This window comes from Danio rerio, chromosome 6 (genome assembly GCF_052040795.2).
Source record: "Danio rerio strain M-AB ecotype USA chromosome 6, GRCz13ab, whole genome shotgun sequence".
NCBI classification, from domain to species: Eukaryota; Metazoa; Chordata; class Actinopteri; order Cypriniformes; family Danionidae; genus Danio; species Danio rerio.
Window position 1 is genome coordinate 46,748,522 of NC_141026.1, and position 22,861 is coordinate 46,771,382.

The 22,861-nt window shown below is 33.6% G+C and overlaps 2 protein-coding genes across 7 annotated transcripts in view; one reads left to right on the top strand and one right to left on the bottom strand.

Moving 5' to 3' along the window:
* The window catches only part of LOC147836458 (uncharacterized), a 455,522-nt gene that overhangs the window by 254,792 nt on the left and 177,869 nt on the right, over nucleotides 1-22,861 (top strand). The window lies entirely within an intron of this gene.
* The window catches only part of cntn3b (contactin 3b), a 136,656-nt gene that overhangs the window by 39,035 nt on the left and 74,760 nt on the right, over nucleotides 1-22,861 (bottom strand). For both annotated transcript variants that reach the window (XR_015494061.1, XM_087257904.1), the window contains exons 9-13: nucleotides 15,597-15,733; nucleotides 12,052-12,181; nucleotides 11,481-11,631; nucleotides 11,066-11,193; nucleotides 2,675-2,850 (exon numbers count right to left, since the gene is read on the bottom strand). Coding sequence is in view for 1 of the 2 variants with exons in the window: in XM_087257904.1 (XP_087114030.1) it covers nucleotides 2,675-2,850; nucleotides 11,066-11,193; nucleotides 11,481-11,631; nucleotides 12,052-12,181; nucleotides 15,597-15,733 (722 nt within the window). In the remaining variant the exon portion in view is untranslated. The remainder of the gene's footprint in view (nucleotides 1-2,674; nucleotides 2,851-11,065; nucleotides 11,194-11,480; nucleotides 11,632-12,051; nucleotides 12,182-15,596; nucleotides 15,734-22,861) is intronic.

Consider the following 22,861-nt stretch of genomic DNA (forward strand, 5'->3'; position numbering starts at 1 on the left):
CACAAAGCATCTCTTAAAGCAGGATTTCAATTCATTCTGAGTTTTGCGCCAATAGGGAAACGGTCACCCTTGCAATGTAAAATGCCAAGTGAAAGCGGAAGGGTAAAATGGGAACAAGACTCTTAATTGATCTGGCCTGTTTCCCTGGTTCACTCTGCAGACACCAGCTGTTTGCCATACACGCAGAATCATTCGCATTCAATGTAGGTCAACAACAGAACGACCCGTAACAAGAAGGCAAAATTCATCTCAAGAATCCTATTTCAAACTGCAGACATAAAGGCAGACGATTCTGATTGAGAAGGGGAGCATTCAAACTCCAAATAGCTCGTGAAGCACAACCATCAGATGAAACCCAGTTAGTCCTTCAAGTGCTTGTACTATACTCCCTACAAAGACTTCATAACTGTACATCTAATGTTCTTTGGCTTGATTATTGCAACCACGTTATTGTTCAGATTATTCAAGCTAAATTTCTTGTGCTGTATTAAAGGAATATTTCACCCCAAAAATATCATTTGATCATCATTTACGTGCCCTCAAGTGGTTTCAATATGCTATGGTTTCCTTTTTAATGTTGAACACAAAAGAAAACATTTAGGAAGCAATTGACAACCATAAGTACTATGTAAGTTAATGGCAGCTGGTTTCCAACATAATATCGTCTTTTGTGTTCAAGAGAAATAAGAAACTCAAAAATATTTGGAAGAAGTCGGGGGAGAATAAATGATAACCAAGTGATCTCTTTGGGGGAAAATTCCCTTCAAAAGGACACTTGTGTTTATTTTTATGACATACGCTTCTGTCAAATTACATTTATCTCTGTTTTAATTAAACAGGCAATATGATTGAACCTTTTTAAATTAAACAGACAATATGTCATTTTAAAAAGTTATTATTTTGTTTATTAAGTAGACTAGAATAGCTTCATACTGTATACCTCAATGGTAAAATCATACAGTGTGTGTGTGTGTGTGTGTGTGTGTGTGTGTGTGTGTGTGTGTGTTCACACAATGTACTTTACAGTAGTTAACTTTATTTTGTCTATGTAGGATCTGGCAATCCAGTGCATTGTGATTGGCCAATTACCTCAAAAGTGAGTAGTTTAAAAACTCTTATGGCATTATAAGTTATAAGATTAAATAAATATTTCTGATCTTTTAAAATTTGGCTTAATGGTTTAATCAAAAACATTATTTCTATTAATCTATATTGACAGTCTGTCTGAAATACCAGCCTAATCCCACAAGGAAATGTAACTATTTTACATGTTGTCAGTTTAGTGGCTAATTTGCACACATTAATATGTTCAGTTGTTCACAAATTGTAGATTTTTAAAGGAGATGTGGCACCAACCCAAAACCCAACCCCTAAACCTAACCATTATTGGGAGATGAGCAAATCATGCTTAATGTAGGAATGAGATCATACAAATTCACACACTGTAAAAAAACAGTATGACAAAAAGCCATCAAAACAAAAGCTTTTATGTTACTTCAACTTATTTTAACAAGTTAATTGGGTTTCAACTCATTTTTTGAAGACAAACAAAGGTTAACAACAAAAAAATTTAAGGCAGCTATTTTTTTTACAGTGTTTGAATAAACCACTAAATTAGCAAGTTTTAAATTAGCATGAGATATCGTTGAAAATACTCTGAGTTCCAGTTTCTACAAGTGCCTCCACCTAAAAAGCTTAAAAGAGTGAAAAGCCTGAAAAGAGTTCTCTGATTAGCCAGCCAACCTGGTGTATTTCCATTGGCCAGACATCTTAAATGTGTAAGAAATGTAACACTTATCCTACACAAACACAAACAGTTAAAAATGTCACTTCTACTCTATTAGACAGAGTCAGATTCTAACAATACAAACTAATGATGATCACGCAGATTTATCGGAAATAAGCAAAGTATTTCACAGTAATATGTTTTTATCTTTAAATCTCTGCATTCACAAAATGCGACAAAACAACAATTCACTGAAGGTTCATCTTCTGTCTTAGTGTGTGTCTTCATTATGCTAATATTCCAAAGTATTACACAAAAAAAGGTCGCTGGTTCAAGTGTGAAGTTCTCCCTGTGTTTGAGTGGGTTTCCTCCAGGTGCTTCAGTTTCCCCCAAAGTCCAAAGACATGCGCTATATGTGAATTGAATAAACTAAATTGTCCATAGTGTATGAGTGTGTTTGTAAATACAAGAGTGTATGGGTGTTTCCCAGTACTAGGTTGCGGCCGGAATGGTATTCGATATGTAAAACATGCTGGAATAGTTGCCAGTTCATTCCACTGTGGCAAATCCTAATAAATAAGGGACTAAGCTGAAAGGAAAATGAATGAATAATCTAGCTTATACCAACACATTTTGGCATATTTCCATTATGTGAGAGACCGTGAGCTTAAATGTATCTTATCTTAGGTATAGACGGATGCAATACACACTTAAAGGAAAAAAAAGAAAAACATTACATCAGATTTTGCGTGCTACTATAGCTTTAAGACTCTCTTTTTTGTATTCAGGCTTCCATAAATGATTTGTAAATGTTTGACTATGCCTGCATAAAAAAAAAAAAAACAACAAGGAAAATCCTGTTCCCTATAAATGTTTCATGTTTGGAGGTGGTGGTGTGGGATGGAGGTTGCTGAGGTTGCAAAATCACCCTAAAACCACAAAACTCACCCCTCCCACTCGCTCGAAGTGGTCGGCATCCTGATGAAAATCAATGGGCTGACCGTTGAAGGCCCAGGAGAAGGCCACGTCCAGGGCTGGATCGGCAGTCACCTGGCAGGGCAGTACCACACTCTCCCCCACTGTGATCTCTGTGCTGCTGGGGCTCTGGCTGATCCTCGTGGGCTCTGTTAGTTACAGTGCCAACACAGTCTGTCAGTTTAGCTCTGGGATACAAGCTGAAGTGAGAAAACATCCTCTGTGACCAGGAATATAACCAGACAATCACTCTTCTTCAAAAACCCCAGTGTGTTGCCGCCGGCGGCTGCAGCATTTTTAAGGCATGATCCTGACACCAAGGATCATCCAAAAAGAGTAGGCTGCATAATTTTTTCACATTATGAGCCGCAACTAAAATGTATTTGAAGATGTTGAAATAAATATCATTTATACTCAATAATAAAATGCATCAATAAATAGTTTAAAATGATTAAAAGCTATTATTTTATTCAAGATTTATGGAAGTAATACGGTAATTAATGCACTAATTAATAAGACTGTGTTAGATCAGCCACATTTGAACTGTTAATAATTATTTAGCATTTTGATACTGAAATACGTTGCAACCAAACATGTATTTTGAGATGCTAAAATAAATATAATTTCTTCAATAATAAATGCATCAATAAATAGTTTAAAATTATTAAAAGTTATTATTTTAATCAATATTTATGCAAGTAATACAATAATTTATGCATTATTATAAGACTTGGATAAGCCATATTTGAATTATAATTATTTAACATTATAAAACTGAAATGCAGCAAAAATGCATTTGGAGATGTTGAAATAAATGTAATGTATACTCAATAGTAAAATGCATCAATAAATTATTATTTTATTCAAGATTTATACAGATAATACAGTAATTGATTTATTAAATAATAATAATATAAAGATTGCATTGTAATAACAAAATGCACTGCAACTAAATGTGTTGAGATGTTGAAATAAAAATAATTTATACTTAATAATAAAATACATCAATAAATGCTATTATTTTATTCAATATAAAATGCAAGTAATACAGCAATGAATGCATTAATATTAGACTTTATTGTATAAGCCACATTTGAACAGTAATTAATTATTTAGCATTATGATACTTTAATTCGCTGCATCTGAAAATGTATTTGAAAATGTTAAAATAAATATTCTTTACACTCAATAATAAAATGCATCAATAAATAGTTTACAATTATTAAAATTTAATATTTTATTCAAGATTTATACAGCTAATACAGTAATTAATTTGTTAAATAATAATATAAGGATTGGACTGTAATACTGAAATGGACTACAACCAAATGTGTTGGGATGTTGAAATAAATACAACTTATACTCAACAATAAAATGCTTCAATAAATCATTTTAAATTATTAAAAGCTATTATTTTATTTATGATTTATGCTAGTAATACAATAAGTGAAGTATTAATTGTTAGTATTAAGGTGTATTTTATATTACTGAAAAGCACTGAAACAAATAAAAATGTATTGTGAGTTGTCAAAATAAATATAATTCACTATATACAAAAAATATCAATAAATAGTGTAAAAAGATTTTTAAAAATAATAAGCAAAAAAATACAGTAATCATTGCATTCATTGATAATATAAAACTTGATTAGATAAGCCACTTTGAATCTTTATTCATTTTTTTGCATTATGATAATGAAATGCGCTGCAACATTAAATGTATTTTGAGATGTCAAAATAAATATAATAAAATGAATCAATAAATACCTGAACATTATTAAAAATTAATATTTTATGCAAAATAACACATCAATTAAAAAGATTTCCATAATTAAAAAAAATATTTTGAGGGCAGGAGAGTAGATTTTTTTTGTGAGAATGGATTATTATATTATATTATATTATATTATATTATATTATATTATATTATATTATATTATATTATATTATATTATATTATATTATATTAAAGTTACATATTATAAGTTATATTATAATATTTTAGGTACACAAACCTAAAACTGAAAAATTTAAACTTTTAGGTCATCTGACAATTTAGCGCCCTACATTGCTGTCCTGATGAGCAGCATTCGAGTCTGTGGGTTAACTATTCCACACCAACCTACAGTGGGTTATAGCGGTAATAAATAATGTTCATTTCTGCGTACTATACTTAGATCCCATAAGGGGACTATTAATGTAAGAAGAAAATAAAGTGAATTTTAATAAGAGCCAAATGAATTGGCAGCACGTCTACCGTGTGCAGAATACAGTTGGGTGAAGACACTTTGCGAGGTAAAGGTCATTTTAATTAAATTACATTAAGGGGGTCAACTGCTGGTGCATGACAAAAACATAATGAGAGAGAAATACAAGCGAGAGAAGGAATAGAAACCCCACAAAAGATGTACAGGCTCATGCAGAGTACATAGTTAATGAGTTTCTTCTGATTTTCCGTGAAAACACAGCTGATTAAACTTATACCCTATGTAATGAGTAACAAAAGTGAAGGATAACATTCATCCTATAGCTTAATGAGGAAATAACAATCCACATGGATAATGGCCACAGCAATTAAGGATGACCTTAACAATGAGTAATTAGCGAAACGTGGAATGGAGTGTGGAGGACTAAAGCGAGAGGTTACACGAGCTAAACACAGCACTGGAAAAGGGAGCATTAAATGAAAACTAATGAGACGGTTCACCCCAAATGAACTATTGTCATATTCAACAAGCTCTGAGAAATGTTAATTTTTTTACGATTTCCTCAATAGCGATAATTAAACTGTATTTAGCAATATTTGTTTTTGTTTACCAGTAGGTGGCGGTAATTCTTAATGAGTGATTCACTGATCATTTGTTAAAAATATTTCTTCGAAATAGCTGATTCATGTAGAAACACTGCAGCAGTTGAGTCACTTTATGAATGGATCATTGAATCATTGGCTTAATCGGTTCATTCAAAAAACAGATTCATTCAGGAGTAAAACACCACAGTGTTGCTCTGAGATGAACAGATGTTGTGCTTTAAAAAACAGGATCTAAAGTAACTCATAATAACTTGTTGTGTACTGAACTCAATAAGAATATCACATTTGCAAATATGTTCAGACACTCTTGCTTGAGAGATAACTATTTTGTCTACAAAACCCAAACAGATTTTAATAAAAGTCATTAAAACATAATTCTAATAGGCTTAATAATCCAGTTAATTCATTTGAATTCTCAGGTTTAATGAGAAAAAAAATGGCATAAACTTTTACTACATTGTTAAAAAAACCCAATTATGATCATATCAAAAATATAAATACTGTAGACAAGTGCTATGTATTGATTCAAGTGTCCCAATTTGATTCTGATTCACAAGCTCTTGTTGTGATTCAATTTAGCTTAATCCTTGAATCTATAGATTTGCCACGGAAGCTAATCATATTTCTAAATGAGCTTCAGTTTAGCCACCGACATGTACAGTTGAAGTTAGAATTATTAGCCCCTTATATATTTTTTCCCTAATTTCTGTTTAATAAAAGAATATTTTTTTCAACACATTTCGAAACATAATAGGTTTGATAACTAATTTCTAATGATTCTTTTATCTTTGCCATGCATGATGAAAGTAATATAAAATTTTACTAGATAATTTTTACAGTATTAAGCTGAATTTAAAGTGTCATTTAAAGGTTTAACTAGGTTAATTAGGACTAATAATTGTGAATTAAACTGTATGTTAAACTATTTCAATTTTAATTTTCTTGTTGTTGTTTTTGCTGTTGTTTTGCTGAGATTGGTTGTACAGGGGCCTGTTTCAGAAAGGAGGTTAACTGAAAACTCAGAGTATTTTAACCCTGAAATGAGAGAAACTCTGGGTTTTCCGTTTCAAAATGGCAGGTTTGTTAAACTCGAGAAATCAGGGTAAGTCAAGCCTGTTTCTGAAAGAGAGTTAACTTTAACTCAGAGTCAGTTACTGTGGTAACTTACTCTGTGAATCTAACCTGGTCAGAAGCAGGTTTTATTCTCTAAACTCAGAGTTTCTGTCTGTCTCCTCCCCTTTTTTAAAGATGAAGCGGTATTTCTCGCCTTAGCCTTACGTTTCCACCCACCTATTTTAATGCTAATTTTGGATACGTGCATAAAAATGATTGATAGAAACGTCATGATGCACATAACTTTTTAAAATATGCTAAAAAACGCACATAACTGAGTAGGATAAACTTTTATTCGATAGAAAATGTGCGCATAAACTACGATGGAAACACTTTTACTGAACAAATTACAGTATGTACATTAAAAAAAAAGATCATGATCATATGATAATGAAAATGTGTGTAAATGGAGGCTGAGAACACTGTAACACGTCTTAAATATTGTTTTAGTCATTCTGTTTCAGTATTAGTGTATATTATTAATTACCTCCGAACGTCTGGTGCGTGTCAAGAGTCTCCGCGTCTCATGGCTTCAGACGCCCCCACGTGTTCATTGTGTTTCAGCATTGTCTTCTGACATCGAGGCGCAAGTACATTAATTAGGCTAAATAAAGAATTAATTGACGCAGCTTCTTCTACCACAGTAAATTCTGTTTTTACTGTTGATATTTGGTGCCAGTTTAATCAGGAAGTGACAATTTTTTTCTCTTTGACTCGTTGGATGGAATTTTATTCGCATCTTTTATGCAATATTCCAGTTTTGCACATAAATTTATGTAATATATTTGGATGGAAACATAGCTATTGCCTACATTTTAGTCACACACAGAAGAACTGTACTAGAATGGCTTATGCTTTTTTAATAAATAATTAAATTGAATTCACCTTCGACATGCATGTAACTAGATTAATGGGATTATTATTCTTTCTAAAAATTATTTTTTAGTACTGCTTACCTTCTAAATGTTATATTAACCTCTATCACTTGATCAATAAAAAAGGCAGACACACAAGTGCACCGTTAAATCATTTAAAACTAATAAATGTATAAAAGAAAGTTTAGAAAAAAATATATAAACGTCACAAATTACATTACTTATTTTATTATACTTAAATATTTAAATACTTAAAAAGTTAAATTAGGCATTATCTTGAGCAGCTGTTTTCCCACGCTAACTGGTTGATGGCTGCTTCTTTTCAAATATATACACTCATATTTGCTATAACTTTGCATGAGAACATCAAGTTCAGCTGGAGAAAGAAATGCTGATCTCTTTTATAAGATATTGCCATAGTCACTCGTAATGTCTGCGCTCCACTGATAATGCCTTTTTAAAGTCACGGTGTGCGCGCTTAACTCTGAGTTGGTCTACTCGAAGTTGATTGACCCAACTCAGATCAGCTGTTCTGAAACCGAAAACTCTGAGTTTTTAATCTCTCAGTAAATCAACTCAGAGTTCAAGTTTAAACTCTGAGTTGTTTGAACCTCCTTACTGAAACAGGCCCCAGGGCCCCTGTTTTAGAAAGGAGGTTAAGTGAAAACTTAGAGTATGTTAACCCTGAAATGAGAGGAACTCTGGGTTTTCTGTTTCAAAATGGCAGGTTTGTCAAACTCGAGAAAGCAAAGTAGACTAAGTCAAGCCTCTTTCTTAATGAGAAGTAACTTTTACTCACTGAGTCATTTACCGTGGTAACTTACTTTATGAACCTAACTTGGTCCAGATCAGGTTTTATTCTCTAAACTCTGTCTGTCTCCTCCACTTTTTTAAAGATGAAGTGGTGTTTCTCACCTTAGCCTTAGTAATTCCTTGTCTACATTTCAGTCACACAAAGAACAAGTTTAAGAGAATACCTTGTAATTTTTTGGGAAAATTACAATTAGATTCAATACCAGTTTTAAGTTTTACCTTTGATATTACTGTAAAAAAATATACAAAATTTAGCTTAAATTCACTGACCTTCGACAGGGACATGTACTGTAACTAGATTAATGGGATTAATACTGGTTCTTAAAAACTATTTTTAGTACTGCTTACATTCTAAATGTCATATCAACCTCTACTACTTGATCAATAAAAAAGCAGACACACACAAGTGCACTTTTAAATTTAATAAAAACTCAATTTTAGAAATATTATCTTAAACTGATCAACATTTGTAAACGTGGGAATCTTAAATTAAGTGAAAGTTATATGCATTCTTGTTTTGTCAAATTGGTTGTAGAAACCAGTAGCCTATTTTATGTAATTTAATGCAAGTATATTTGAAATAACTTCAGAATTAAGAAGAAAAGTCTAAAAACGTCAATCAATACATTACTTATTTTATTATTATACTTAAATATTTAAATACTTTAAATATTTTAAATGTAAACTTAGCATTTACTTGCAGAGCTATATTTTCCCACTCTAACTGTCTTAGTTTCACTGATGCAGTGGTATTGCTTTTTTTTTAAACATATGATCATATTTGCTATAACTTTGTATGAGCACATCAAATTCTAACATCTGTACTCCATTAATAATGCCTTTTCATAGCCACGGTGTGTGTGCTTAACTCTGAATTAGTCTTCTCAGAGTTTATTGATCTAACTCATATCAGCTGTTCTGAAACTGAAAACTCAGAGTTCAAGTTTAAACTCAGAGTTGGTTGAACCTCCTTTCTGAAACAGGCCCCAGTTCTATACTCATTATTGTCTTCCGTGAATCAAAAATATAGGAATTATTTCTGTTCATTTACAATAAATGTGGAAGGCCACAAAGTCATTATAAGAATGGTAAATATCAATCAAACCCATAACATTGGTGTACCTATTGTGCTGTAGTGGAATTCTATAGAAATGATTTTTTATTGAAGCCATGTATATACTGGATACTATACACAAAACTTCATTCACAATTTGGACTGATATAGCCCTTAGGTTTTTCAGTTGTCTTTTTTTTACTCACTGGTTTGGAAGTATGACACCAAGCAACCTTATATTGACTTGAAATAACCCACATGATTCATTTGGACTACATCAATTATAATCTGTATCTCTTTTTCTGAACTTTTAGACCTCTTGTCACAATTTACTATAAAAGTATGAAAAAAACAACAACAGCACATTCTTCATACAGTATCTCCTCTTGTGTTTCACAATAAAAGGAACATAATAAAAGTTTGGAAAATGAGGATGAGGAAATGATGACAAAATTAACATTTCTGGATGAACTATTCCAGGAGTTTTCGAAAGATGTCTTAAAACTTTTTAGACATGGAGAGACTTGATAACAAAAGCCATTTGTCTCGAAATAGTGTAGTGGCATTGTGTGAGACTTCTCTGTGTGCTTGATTATCTAAAACAAATCTTACGCTTTGTGATTTTTTGACTTGAAAGGCTGACAGCAGTGACAACAGAAACTTAGAAGAATGGAGTTGTCAGTTGGCTAATACATTTCTCCAAACAGATGAAGCAATGCATCACGATATGTGGCATTTCATTCAAAGCTAATCATAGTTAAAGCATTAGGAGTACAGCATCTGAGTGAACATGAAGAGAGAACTGGACTGTGTATTGTCTGCACAGCAAAAAAAAGAAAAAGAAAAAGAAAAAGAAAGCAGTAATTCATCCAAAACTAATTTAAAGCCTAAAGCTAAATGATTATAACAGAAAGACACAATATTTTAGGAAAGATGAATCAGCTTTTTTGCAACAGAGAAATTACATGATATATATTTTTTTCTCGTTTGGATGATAAAAGTATTTTTATTTTTTTTTTTAAATAGAGAACAGGAAGAAGCAGTACATAAATGAACGCACAAAAAAACTGATTTATAAATGGTGCAAAAAAAAAAAGCAATCTTTTTGATAAATGAAACCTGAATTAAATTAAATATTAAGTGAAAACTCAACCTGAGCAGTTTAATTCATTTAATTTAGGCATTAGGGAAGATGCAAAGTTATTGCAAAGTCCAATAATAATAATAAAAAAACTTAATTAAATAACACAGAATGTCACAAAATTTGGCAAATATTGGATAAATTAATCAAAGGCTTGGCAAGCCTACATTTTCAGTATGTGCAAATCAATGGCACTGTTTCATAATAAAGAATGTGTGAAAATAAAATGGAACTAAAAAAAGAAAAAAAAAAAACACCTCAAAATATTAGAAAAAAAAAATGTTAACAAATAGTACTGCTTTGTGGTTCATTTGGCTAAATAAATCAAACAAATAATAATTTAATTAATAAAATAAAATAAAAATAAAACACAATAAGTAAAATAAATATAATAAAATAAAACTACATTTTAATTAAATAAAATTAAATAAAATTAAATTTAAACAACAGATAAATAAATAAAATCAATTAAATCTAGACAAACTTTAATCTATAATAATAATAATAATAATAATAATAATAATAATAATAATAATAATAATAATAATTTAACTTACCAGTAATGATCAGTTTCCCAGTAGTACTAGCTGTGCCAAACTGGTTTTTAGCAACACACGTGTAACTACCTCCATCTCGCTTGGTTATGTTGGTAATCTTAAGTGTCCCATTGGGGAAAAGGAAAGTCCTTGAGAATAAAGAATAACATTTTAACATCACACAGCAAAGCAAAAATGTAAATAAAGTAAAATAAAATAATGTAAAATAAATTAAAAAAATAGGGTAAATAAAAAAAATTACGAAATAAAGTAAAAATAAAATAAAATTAAATTAAATATAAAAAATAAAGATACATAAAATGAAATAAAAGTAAAATAAAATAAAGTCAAATAAATAAAATAATTTTGATTAAATTAAAACAATAAAAAAATATATAACATTAAAAATAAAATAAAATTGAATAAAATAAAATACCTTTCATTTCTTTGCAGTATCTCAGTTCCTCTTTTCCACAAGCTAATGGCTCTGGGCGAAGCATGTGGTCTGCAATCTAGGCTAACGTCACTACCCGAACGCGCCTTAAGCGTTTGGCTCAAAGGATTCTGGGAGAAACTGGGAGCAGAGGCTGCAGGAGACAGAGAGAGAGAGATATTGGGACACTTAAAGCCTCAATGGAATCTGTGATGAACAGCGATTGACGTTCAAACAGCCTCTGGCAAAGAACTGGAAGAAAGCCTTTTAGAAAAGTCTAAAGAACTTAACAAATAGAGCTGTCCACTTCCACCAGATTCTTCCAGGCCATTTGTCTTTACCTAAACCTACATTTTACTGCGTCGTGTCTTCAAAACGATGCCATTTATTTAACACCACGCAATACTGACCAGTGTGTCGTGATTGAAATTTCAGAATCAATACTGGGGAAATATGAGTGTTGCGATGGAGCTCTGGATTAGATGGATGTTTGTGGTGCTGCCTTGTAATTTGACCTCAAGCGATAAAGTTTGAGTATTCAAATGAAGGATTGAAGGAAACACAGAGGTCGTACCAAGCACCATCAGTTCAGCACTGGAGTAAATGATGCCATGCTTGTTTTCTGCCACACACTGATACATGCCGCCATCTGAGAGGTTTAGTGAGAAGATGGAGAGAGCGCCGTTCTCTATTTGCACTCGGCCCTGTGGAGACAAACACAAACAATCAAAGAAAAACAAAAATAAATAAATAAATAAAAACGTTGCTATGCTGTCGCTAGGGTATGCTTGATTATATGATTGCGTTCTGGGCAAAGTTAAAAGAGAACACTGCCAAGTTTAAAAGAGATTCTGGTGAGCAGATATGGTGTGGGTTTATCACTTCAATGCAGGGTTATTAAAGATGAAAATAAAATTAAATTAAATAAAAAAATAAGTAAACACAATAAAATAAAACTAAAATAATAAAATGTAAAAATAATAACAATAATAAATAGAAAATAATAAAAATAATAAATAAAATGTAATTAAATAAATAAATAAATAAAAATAAAATAAATATAATAAAACTAAATAAAACAAAAGTAAAACAAAATAAATAAAATAAATATAAAATTAATAACATAAAAAATAAATAATGTGATAAAATAAGAATAAAGAAGAATAAAATAAATAAATAAATAAATAAATAAATAAATAAAATTAAAATAAATAAAATTAAATAGTAGCACTTTGCAATACATGACATGTAGTTAATGAAGTTTTTCCTAACATGAACAAACAATAAACAATACATTTTAATAGTATTATATTTTGTTGACGCTAGTTAATTTGGTCACACTCTATAATAAGGTTCATTACGTAATACATTTACTAAGATAAACTAATAATAACCAATTCTAGTACAGCATTTATTAAACATAGTTTAACATTTGCTAATGCATTATTAGAAAATTTGTTAACATTAGTTAATCCACTGTGAGTTAAAATGAACTAACAATGAACACCTGTATTATCATTAACTAACATTAATAAATAAATAAATAAATAAATAAATACCATAATTAATGTTTTGTTTATTGCTTTTTCATGTTAGTAAATACAGTAACTAATACAACCTTATTGTAAAATCGTGACGTTGATTCAAATATAGTTGTTCATGGTTAGTTCCAACACACAATTCGTAACTTTTTGATTTAGTGGCTGATTCGTATGATATCGTACGATGTTATAAATACAATTTGTATGGTTTGCTTATCCCACAATGACGGTTGGTTTTAGGGGTGAGGTTGGGTGCCAAACCTCTTTCTTAAATAAGTACAATTTTGTACAACTGAACTTGTATAAACTCATACGAATTAGCCACTAAACTGACAAAATGCAAAATAGTTTTGTTTCCTCGTGAGATCAGGCTGGTTTGTTCATGTTAACTAACATATTAGTAAATGTTTAACTATAACTAGTAAACGCTGTACAAACATTGTTCATTATTTGTTCTTGTTAATAAATAAATGAATGAAATGTTACAAAAATACTTAATACATTATACTTAATTTACTACACTGGGATTTTGTTTCAGTTTTTGCACAATATTTTTTTTAATTTTGATTGTTTTTATGACAATAGCAAATATGCATGTTAAAAACATTTAGCAAAAAGCAATAAAACAATTCAAACTGTTTTAGATTATCTTGTTGAATTAAATGCTAAAAGTCTGAATGAATCAAACACTATTTTATCAAAATTGATTTTATTTTAAACTTGAAACTAAAACCAATCATTTTAACAGCTGTTTTAGTCATTCACTTCGTAATCTATTGTATTAAAATATTATTCATTTTAAGATTTCTTATACTGCAAAACTACAGTGTAACAAAACGTTAATTCTACTCATTTGAAAAGAGGTTTGAACTCAGTGTTGAAGGCAATGAGTAAATTAAATACCTCATTACTTCAACTTGAAAGGAGTAAGTTCACAATACTTATATAGATAATTTTTTTAACTCAAATGGTTTGTAGCAATCGGTTTCCTCAAACAATTTGAGTTGCCATAACTTATTGGGTTTTACAGTTAATGGAAATTGAGCAATACTATTTCTAATAAATATTCAATTTATTTACACTCAAAGAACTATGTATTCTGTTTGTTCAAACTACTTATATAAACTGAGCTGAATCACTAATCATTCTCAAGTTTTTTTTCTTTGGTGGGGGGCAACTTACACTTAAATTGGTAAAAACAAGCTAACTTAATTTCCTAATGTTGTCCCAACACAAATCAATTGCGTGGAACCTATATGTTTTTTGCTGTGTATAAAGCATTCCTGCAATTTAGCATTATTCAGTGTGTGTGTTAATTTCATAGTTTTATCGAACAGCAATAGCCCGCCTATACCATTCTGCTGACCTGAATAATGTGTTTTACAAAAATGCTACACACCAACTAAAAGTCCATCATGCTGAACGGCGAAGGAAGGCTTTGCAGCGGCTAGAGGAGGTTACAAATTAGAAAGTGCGAAAACGCTGACCCTCTGCTCCAATGAACAGAAAAGAAATGTTGAAAAACTAATGGCCAATTCATTTGGCATGGGCGTTCAGTCGGAAAAGCATGTGAGACAGGTAGAGAAGTGTTGAGCTGATGGTTCTGCTAATGGCGCAGCAGACATTGAAGCCTATGGGCTGTTCTTAAGGGCTGAACTCAGCACAAAGAGTCAGATGGAGAGACTGACGTGATGTGTGATGGAGAGCAGGTCACGCTCTGCCTCAATGCAGGTCACTTCTAATGGAGGCTTTCTGCTGCTTTATAACCGCTGATGTTTGTTGATGGGAGTCTCTCCTACTTAAACAGCTATTGGCTTCTTTTTTTGCCTTTGCTTTTATGTCTGCGATGAGAATTAATGTTTGCAATGACCTTGAACTACAGTAAGTGCAAATTAAGATTTCAGTCTCACTTAGGAATGAAATAAATATTTACAATCCATTTCTGATGGCTATTATTATCATTTAATTATTGTTAAACTGATAACATAAAGCGATTTTAGGTGTGTCACGCAGTGCTGTGTAAATGTGTGCGCGCATATATACAGTCAAGCCCAAAATTATTCATACCCCTGGCAAATTTTGACTTAAAGTTACTTTTGTTCAACCAGAAAGACACCCAATTGATAATAAGGTGATGTACTAGAGGCATCATTGTTAAAAAAAACAAAACAAAAAAAAACAAATTTATTCAGCAGTGATGAAAAAATCTTAAGGTGATCTACTATTTTGACAGATTATGCTAAAGGAGATCTATTGCAATTCGTAATTAACTGTAATTCCCACTCCTGTCCAGCGCATGGCGATTGCCCTTAATAATTAGCAATTGTCTTGTTTTGTCTCGTCTTTGTCACCACTGTGTATAATTGCAAAAATGTCACGGCAGCTGAGAGTGAGAAGTTTCTTTAACGGTCCTAATAGTTGTTTTCAGAAAGAAAACTTGGTTAAATACTTTTGTCTATCCGTTCTTTTTGATTTTTCTACAGCTAATTTTAAACAAACTTTAATACTAATATTAATAAATGTTTTAAGTCAATTTCCACACTACATCTCTAGACTAATTAGGATGTTTTAGACGTACCTCAGATATGAGAGATTCTCCATTCTTTAGCCAGCTGTAGGAGGGCTTTGGCTTTCCATTGGCTTTGCATTCCCAAAAAAGATTCTCCTCAATGGACATGGCAGTGTCTGTCATATTCTGCAGCCAATGAGGTGTGGCTATGGAAATAGAGCAAATCATAAATCAAACAATGGTCAATGATGGACAGATTCAGAAATGTGAAATGTTACACTTGCATATTAAAACCACCTGTATTACCCAAGGCTAATATAATGAAAGGCCTTGATGACAGAAACAATTATAGTAAAAGTTCAGCTAATAATGAGAAATCTGTCATCGTTTTCTCACCCTTAGGGTCACTTTAAACCTGTTTTTTTCTCAACAATGTGCAAATCAAAAGCCTGGTTGTTTGTTCCTATAAAATTAAACTTAAGTTATGATTATTTTTGTCCAAAAGTTTGACTTGGTAAGGCCATGGTTATTGAGTGAAATTAAAATCATAAAACTAATTGTTTTAATAAAGCATTTTAGTTACTTGAAATAAAATACATTTTAAGAAAAAAAGGTATATTATAATTTGTGATATTAACCTTTAGAAAAAAATAATAACATAAAAAGACTGGAAAAAGTCTTAATGTAACAGAGGTTAGCTAGCGAAATGCTATGCAGGTAAACCTCACTCCTCTGACCTCTAAAGGTTCTCTAGCGATGCCTTGGTCGTAAGCCTCATTGTTAGAGCAACCGACTCCTATGCAAAGTTCAATCCCAGCTCAGATCTAGTTGGGTGCAATGGGACTAGTGGGTTATACCTGGGGGCTCGTCTGGGATTGGTATGAGGTTTAACAAGGTAAGTGTAACAGAGGCCAGCAAGCAAAGTGCTATGCAGGTAAACCTCACTTCTTTGATCTCTAAACGTGTTCTAGCGACAGACGCTAGAGGCCATAGTCTTTAGCCTCCTTGTTACAACAACTGACTCCCATGCAAAGAATCACTGGTTTAATCTCAGCTCAGACTGGGTTGCGTGCGTTAGAACCAGTGGGTTACACCTGGGGGCTTGTCTGGGATGGGAGTAAGGTTTTAGGGGGTGAGTGTAACAGAGGCCAGCTAGCGAAGTGCTATGCAGGTAAACCTCACTCCTCTGACCTCTAAAGGTGCTCTAGGGACAGACACTAGAGGCCATAGTCTTTAGCCTCCTTGTTAGAGCAACTGACCCCTATGTAAAATATTGCCGGATAAAAATCAAGCTCAGACTGGGTTAATGCGATAGAACAGGTGGGTTACATGTGGAGGCTTATACTGGATGGGAGTTAGGTTTACAGGGGTGAGTGAAACACAGGCCAGCTAGCAAAGTGCTATGCAGGTAAACCTTACTCCTCTGACCTCTAAAGGTGCTCTTGCAACAAACGCTAGAGGCTATGGTCTTTAGCCTCCTTGTTAGAGCAACCAACTCCCATGTAAAGAATCACCAATTCGATCTTCTGAACAGGTTGGGTGCAGTAGGATAGGCGGGCTACACATGGGGGCTCGTCCGGGATGGAAGTGAGGTTTAGGGGGTTGAGTGTAATGGAGGCCAGCTAGTTAAGTGCTATGCAGATCTTTAGCCTCCTTAGAGCAACCGACTCCCATGTAAAGAATCGCCGGTTTAATCCCAGCTCAGAATGGGTTGGGTGCAGTAGGACCCAAATGGTTTTCATTAATATAACTGACCAACCAAAAATGTAATCGATTTAACGTAACGTAACATAACATAACATAACATAACATAACATAACATAACATAACATAACATAACATAACATAACATAACATAGTAGCGTAGTTACAGTTAAAGTTTAGTAATTTTGTTAAACATTTAAATGTAAAAGATAAAAAAAATCAAAAAGTCAAATTATTAATAAAAAATGCATTATATATATTATAATAATGCTTTAACATGAACTCATTTTGATATGTTTTCTACAATATCTTCTACGATATCTTTTTCTCTAATTTAAAAAAATGTTAAAACAGTATATTTCATTCATATTGAAGCAAATAACTCATTTTGTGTAAACAGATATTAATCAGATTAATCTGAAAAAGATCTGAGGTCTTTATTTTTATACAGTCTATTTCTTCATTGGTTACAGATGTCTTTGGATACAGATTTCTCCAGCAAATCCCCACCCACATTCACTCAAATAGCTCAAATCATGCAGTGTGACCCTTGAATTATTAATTATGATTATCAGAAAAGGCTGCAATATGAGAAGCACATAAGCCGCTTCACCACCTCAAAATGGCTCGCCATACACCCACTCGCTAGTCTGCATAACAGCGACTGCATGCTTGATGCTCCGACAAAAACAAACAATAGACGACCCATTTCACCAGAGCCATGTGAATATGAATCTAACCGCCGGAGTGAGAAGCTCAGCGAGTATGTCAATTCTATCACACGACTGCCACATGCTACAAATCCTTTGACCTCCTTCTGGAAGCTTTATTATCCTTTCGACTGGCAACCACTCCACATCTTGAGTTCAATTAACCAATTCATATGATTGCATTTCTCCCTACGAATGTTCATTTAAAAGTCACAGGATAAGACCCACGAATCCTTTAAGACCGACACCAATCCACTGCTCTTCAAACTGCTTGTTTTTCCACAGGATGTTAAATAGCGGAACAGAAAATCTACTTCAGCAGGGCAAACAATCTTTTTCATTTATCCTACAGAAATGTGTTTGAGTTTCGCAGCAGACAGGCATGCAGATTGCATTCATTATCCACCCTTTTCCAACATCACATGCTAGAAGGTTGTATTATTCACATTAAAACACCAAGTGCGATATTTAGCAAATGGCAAATTTGCACAAGAGTACAAATCTAAAACAGTGTTGATGGATGTGGAAATATCTGTAGGTAACACCTGTCTATATAAGGTCCCAGGATTGACGGTGCATGTCAAAGCACAAACCAAGCATGGAGACAAAGGAATTGTCTGTATACCACCGAGAAAGGATTGTCTCCAGGCCAGTGGCGTAGCGCAAAATGAGGAGGCCCCCCTGCAGGGATCACCGACGGGGCCCCCAGTCGAAGGTGGGCGGGGGTGCTTATACAGAGATATACACATATATCTATGATCGGGAGTTTTCCTGGATGTTAGTATGCAATTTTTTTTTATGAAAATTATAATTTTACATAACTTTTCTACATTGATGGATCACTGATCGCACGGGCATTCCTGACAAAAAGCTTGTGTTTGCGTGTACAGAAATGTACTATTCACCCTCGCTGTTAAATTTGATCTAATCCGTGTCCTGAAACACAGCTCCTCTTCTGCTTTCACTTCTCATACTGATGGAGGGAGCGATTCGTTTGTAAATGAATCTCCGTTATGAACGACTCTTTCACTAGCCGACATTAATACACATTTCTGGCAGCGCAGCATCTCGTTGTCATATTTATTTTGCATTGTTTGCTGATTTTATTCAACAAAACTAGCATAAGCCGAGTATTTAGTGCGAGTTGGAGCCGCTTTGCCTTATGATTAATGCAGTAAGTGACTGTTATCATCAATAACGTTACCTGTTTAGCACAAAGTTCAGAACATACAAAAACAGATAAAAACTTAATCTGACCTATGAAGTGTTCTGCCTTTGTGCTTTGTTTTCTTTGTTTGCTCGTTACTACACTCGTAGACAGCGCTAAAGTCCCGCATCTTCACGTAATTACACTGTCCTGACTAGTGCGGTTGAATGACATTTGTCCTGGAAGCACTGTACCAATGTGGCGGCGCTATAGACGCATGCTCAGGGTCCCTATGCGATATCTAGTGTATATATCTATGTCACAAATTGAGGAGCGGGGAAAATAGGCAGGGTGGATCGACAACGCGGGGAATTCTTCACAAACTGAGGAGCGATCACAAACCGAAAGCCGCGAGAGCGTCAAAGTAGCAAGAAGTCATTCATTTTTTAACGAGAACCGGCGGCGAGAAACAGCGGCGCATCTTCATTGGCTATGATGTCGTTCGGCGGCAAGCAATCAGAATGAAGTAGTCCACCGCTTGAGAGGTTTTCAGAGAACACAGACCTGTGAACTTTGGTTCCCACCACAGTTGTTCCCAAGAGTTTGATTATTGCGGTTCCTGAATTTTCAATTATTGAAAATCGCGACGACGTGGGGCCCCCTAATCACGCGGGGCCCCCCCCGCGGTGCGTGCCCTGCGGGCCTGTCCGCTACGCCACTGCTCCAGGCACAAGGCTGGGGAAGGTTACAGAGGTTGTTTTCCTGTGTTTTTGATTCTTGCCTTGTTCTCGTTTTGATTCGTTCTTCCAAGCCTGACCTCTCGTATTTTGACCACGTTTATTGGAATACCCTTTTGCTACTGTTTTGCTTCTGTTTTTGACCATTGCCTGTACGACCGTGCCTTTATACAAACTGCATTTAGATCCGCATGTCTGTTGTCAGCATCTGCTTCATAACATCTACAAGATGTACGGTTTGTATTTTAGACAGTTCAGGCAAAAGAAAATCAGGTCGCACATTGTCTAAGGGAACTAAGATTGGGCTGGTATTACGTGACTCACCCTAGCTGTTTGTTTCAAGTAATCATTTAATCCTGAAGGGTATTACATTTAACATATTTGGCAAACAATATGTTTGGACGATGTGTTCATCTGGCATTTCAAATATATACCACACATTCTCTGCAACAGCAAATGCAGCTATTTAAAGCATAACATTTAAGACATGCGTTTTAGGCGTAATAGTGTAAATACCCATATTTTGAGAAGCACAACCTTTAGTAAATTGCATTGTGTGATACATTTAAATACTCCCCTCCCATAACATTTGCGTCTAATTGGATAAGGTCAGGCACAAACATAGTTGTGGTCATTACTTTTCAGCCTTAAATCTTCTCTGTGTTTGTTTGTGGTGACACAAGTAATTTTTTTTGTTTGTTTGTTTACAGTAGATACAAACTACTTATTTTTAATGAGCAGAATCAAAACAATTCTGGAGATTTTTTGGGATAACTTAATTGTTTTATGTCCAATTAACTTAAATTTGTAAAAACAATTAAGTTACTTAAACTTAACAGATTTGTGTTGGGACAACATGAAGGAATTGTGTGAAACCCAGCATCTTTTTTTTTGCAGTGTATATATTGATATTTTGTAGCACAACCTTATAATTTCAATTGATTTGTTGATTGATTTTATTCAATGGAAGTTCTCCAAACTGAAAGTGTAATATTAACATTGAAAAAGGGGGAATAACACATAAAATTTGAAGAATGAAAAAAAAAATGCAGAACGTATGTTATATATTTCATTAAGGGTACAAAGGGTAAAACATTAATAACACAACAATCCCATACATTTCAAATTAAGCTTGACTTTTCATGTAATGCCACTGTGACCTTCTACAATGAGCTGCTCGTTGCAGAAGGTCACAATCATGTGAATCATGAAATGTCATGTCTCTCAAGGACACAAGTCAAATGAGACACTAGTTATGGCATGTCCTCACTGTGAGTTATTGTACATGGCATAGCGGGGTTGTGTGCAGTTTAATGTGGCACAATGATATGGGAAAAGTGTCATAATTATGCCACTCTAGTAGTTTGCACCTGCTATAGAATCATATTAAACTTAGAGCATTTTCAAACCTGGAGATTTTTAGCCGTGTCCCAAAATCAGGATTGAAACTGTTACAAATATTGCAATTTTGGTTCACTTTCACAAAGCAATATTTCTAAATTCAACAGAATTTGTCACATAAGCTTTGTAACAAAACAAGGTCTCATCTTTCAAATTTCGTCAATTTGATCAGGAAATTCAAACTATAAATGTTGTCTTGATGATTAATCTTTTATACATGGCACTAAATACATATCTCATTTTTCATATAACTGCACAATGAGTGTTTTTAATTAAATGATTGGTATTGTATGTCAAAAAACTAATATAATTTTGTCTCAAAAAATGTATTTACTCAAAAATTACACAAAATCTAAAATCGAGAGAAATTGGGAATTTTCAAGTTTTTTTTATTTAATTTAAAAAGAAATAAAATACTTTATTTAAAATAATTTATTTTAATAATTGTATTTTTATTTATCTCTGTCCATATACTAAACACTCCATTGATATTTTGGTGGTGTGCTTTGGGTCATTGTCCTGCTGGAAGATGAATCGTCGCCCCAGTCTGAGGTCAAGAGCACTCTGAAGCAGGTTATTCAGGATGTCTCTGTACCTTGCTGCATTCATCTTTCCCTCTATCCTGACTAGTCTTCCAGTTCCTGCTGCTGGAAAACATCCCCACAGCATGATGATGGATGGTATTAGCCTGGTGATGAGTGGTGTCAGGTTTTCTCCAGACGTAGCGCCTGGCATTCACTGCAAAGAGTTCAATTTTAGTCTCATCAGACCAGATAATTTTGTTTCTTATAACCTGAGAGTCCTTCAGATGCCTTTTGGCAAATTCCAAGCGGGAAGTGGCTTTCATCTGGCCACTCTACCATACAGGCCTGATTGGTGGATTGCAGCACAGATGGTTGTCCCTCTGTAAGATTTTCCTCTCTCCACAGAATAATACTGGAGCTTAGACAGAGTGACCATCGGGTTATTGATAACCTCCCTGACTAAGGCCCTTCTCCCGTGATCACTCAACTTAAATGGCCAGCCAGCTATAAGACGAGTCCTAGTGGTTCCAAACATCTTCTACTTATGTTTGATGGAGGCCACTGTGCTCATTGAGATTTTCAGAGCAGCAGAGATTGTTTTGTAACCTTCCTCAGCCTTGTGCCTCGGCAATCCCATCTCGGAGGGCTACAGATAATTCCTTTGTCTTCATGCTTGATTTGTGCTTTGACATGCACTGTCAACCCTGGGACCTTATATAGACTGGTGCATGCCTTTTCAAATCATGTCCAATCAACTGAGGTTTTAACTGAGAATTAAGCTGCTGAAACATTTCAAGAATGATCAGTGGAAACAGAATGTACCTGAGCTCAATTTAGAGCTTCTCAACAAAGGCTGTGAATACTTATGTACATGTGATTTTTCAGTTTTTTTTTATTTTTAATAAATTTGCAACAATTTTAAAAACAAAACACTTTGTCATTATAGGGTATTGTGTGTAGAATTTTGAGGAAATAAATGAGTTTAATCCATTTTGGAATAAGGCTGTTACATAAAAAAAATGTGGAAAAAGTGAAGCACTATGAATACTTTCCGAACGCACTGTATAATAATAAATTGATTTTGGAGAATTAAGTTCTCCTGCAGACACAA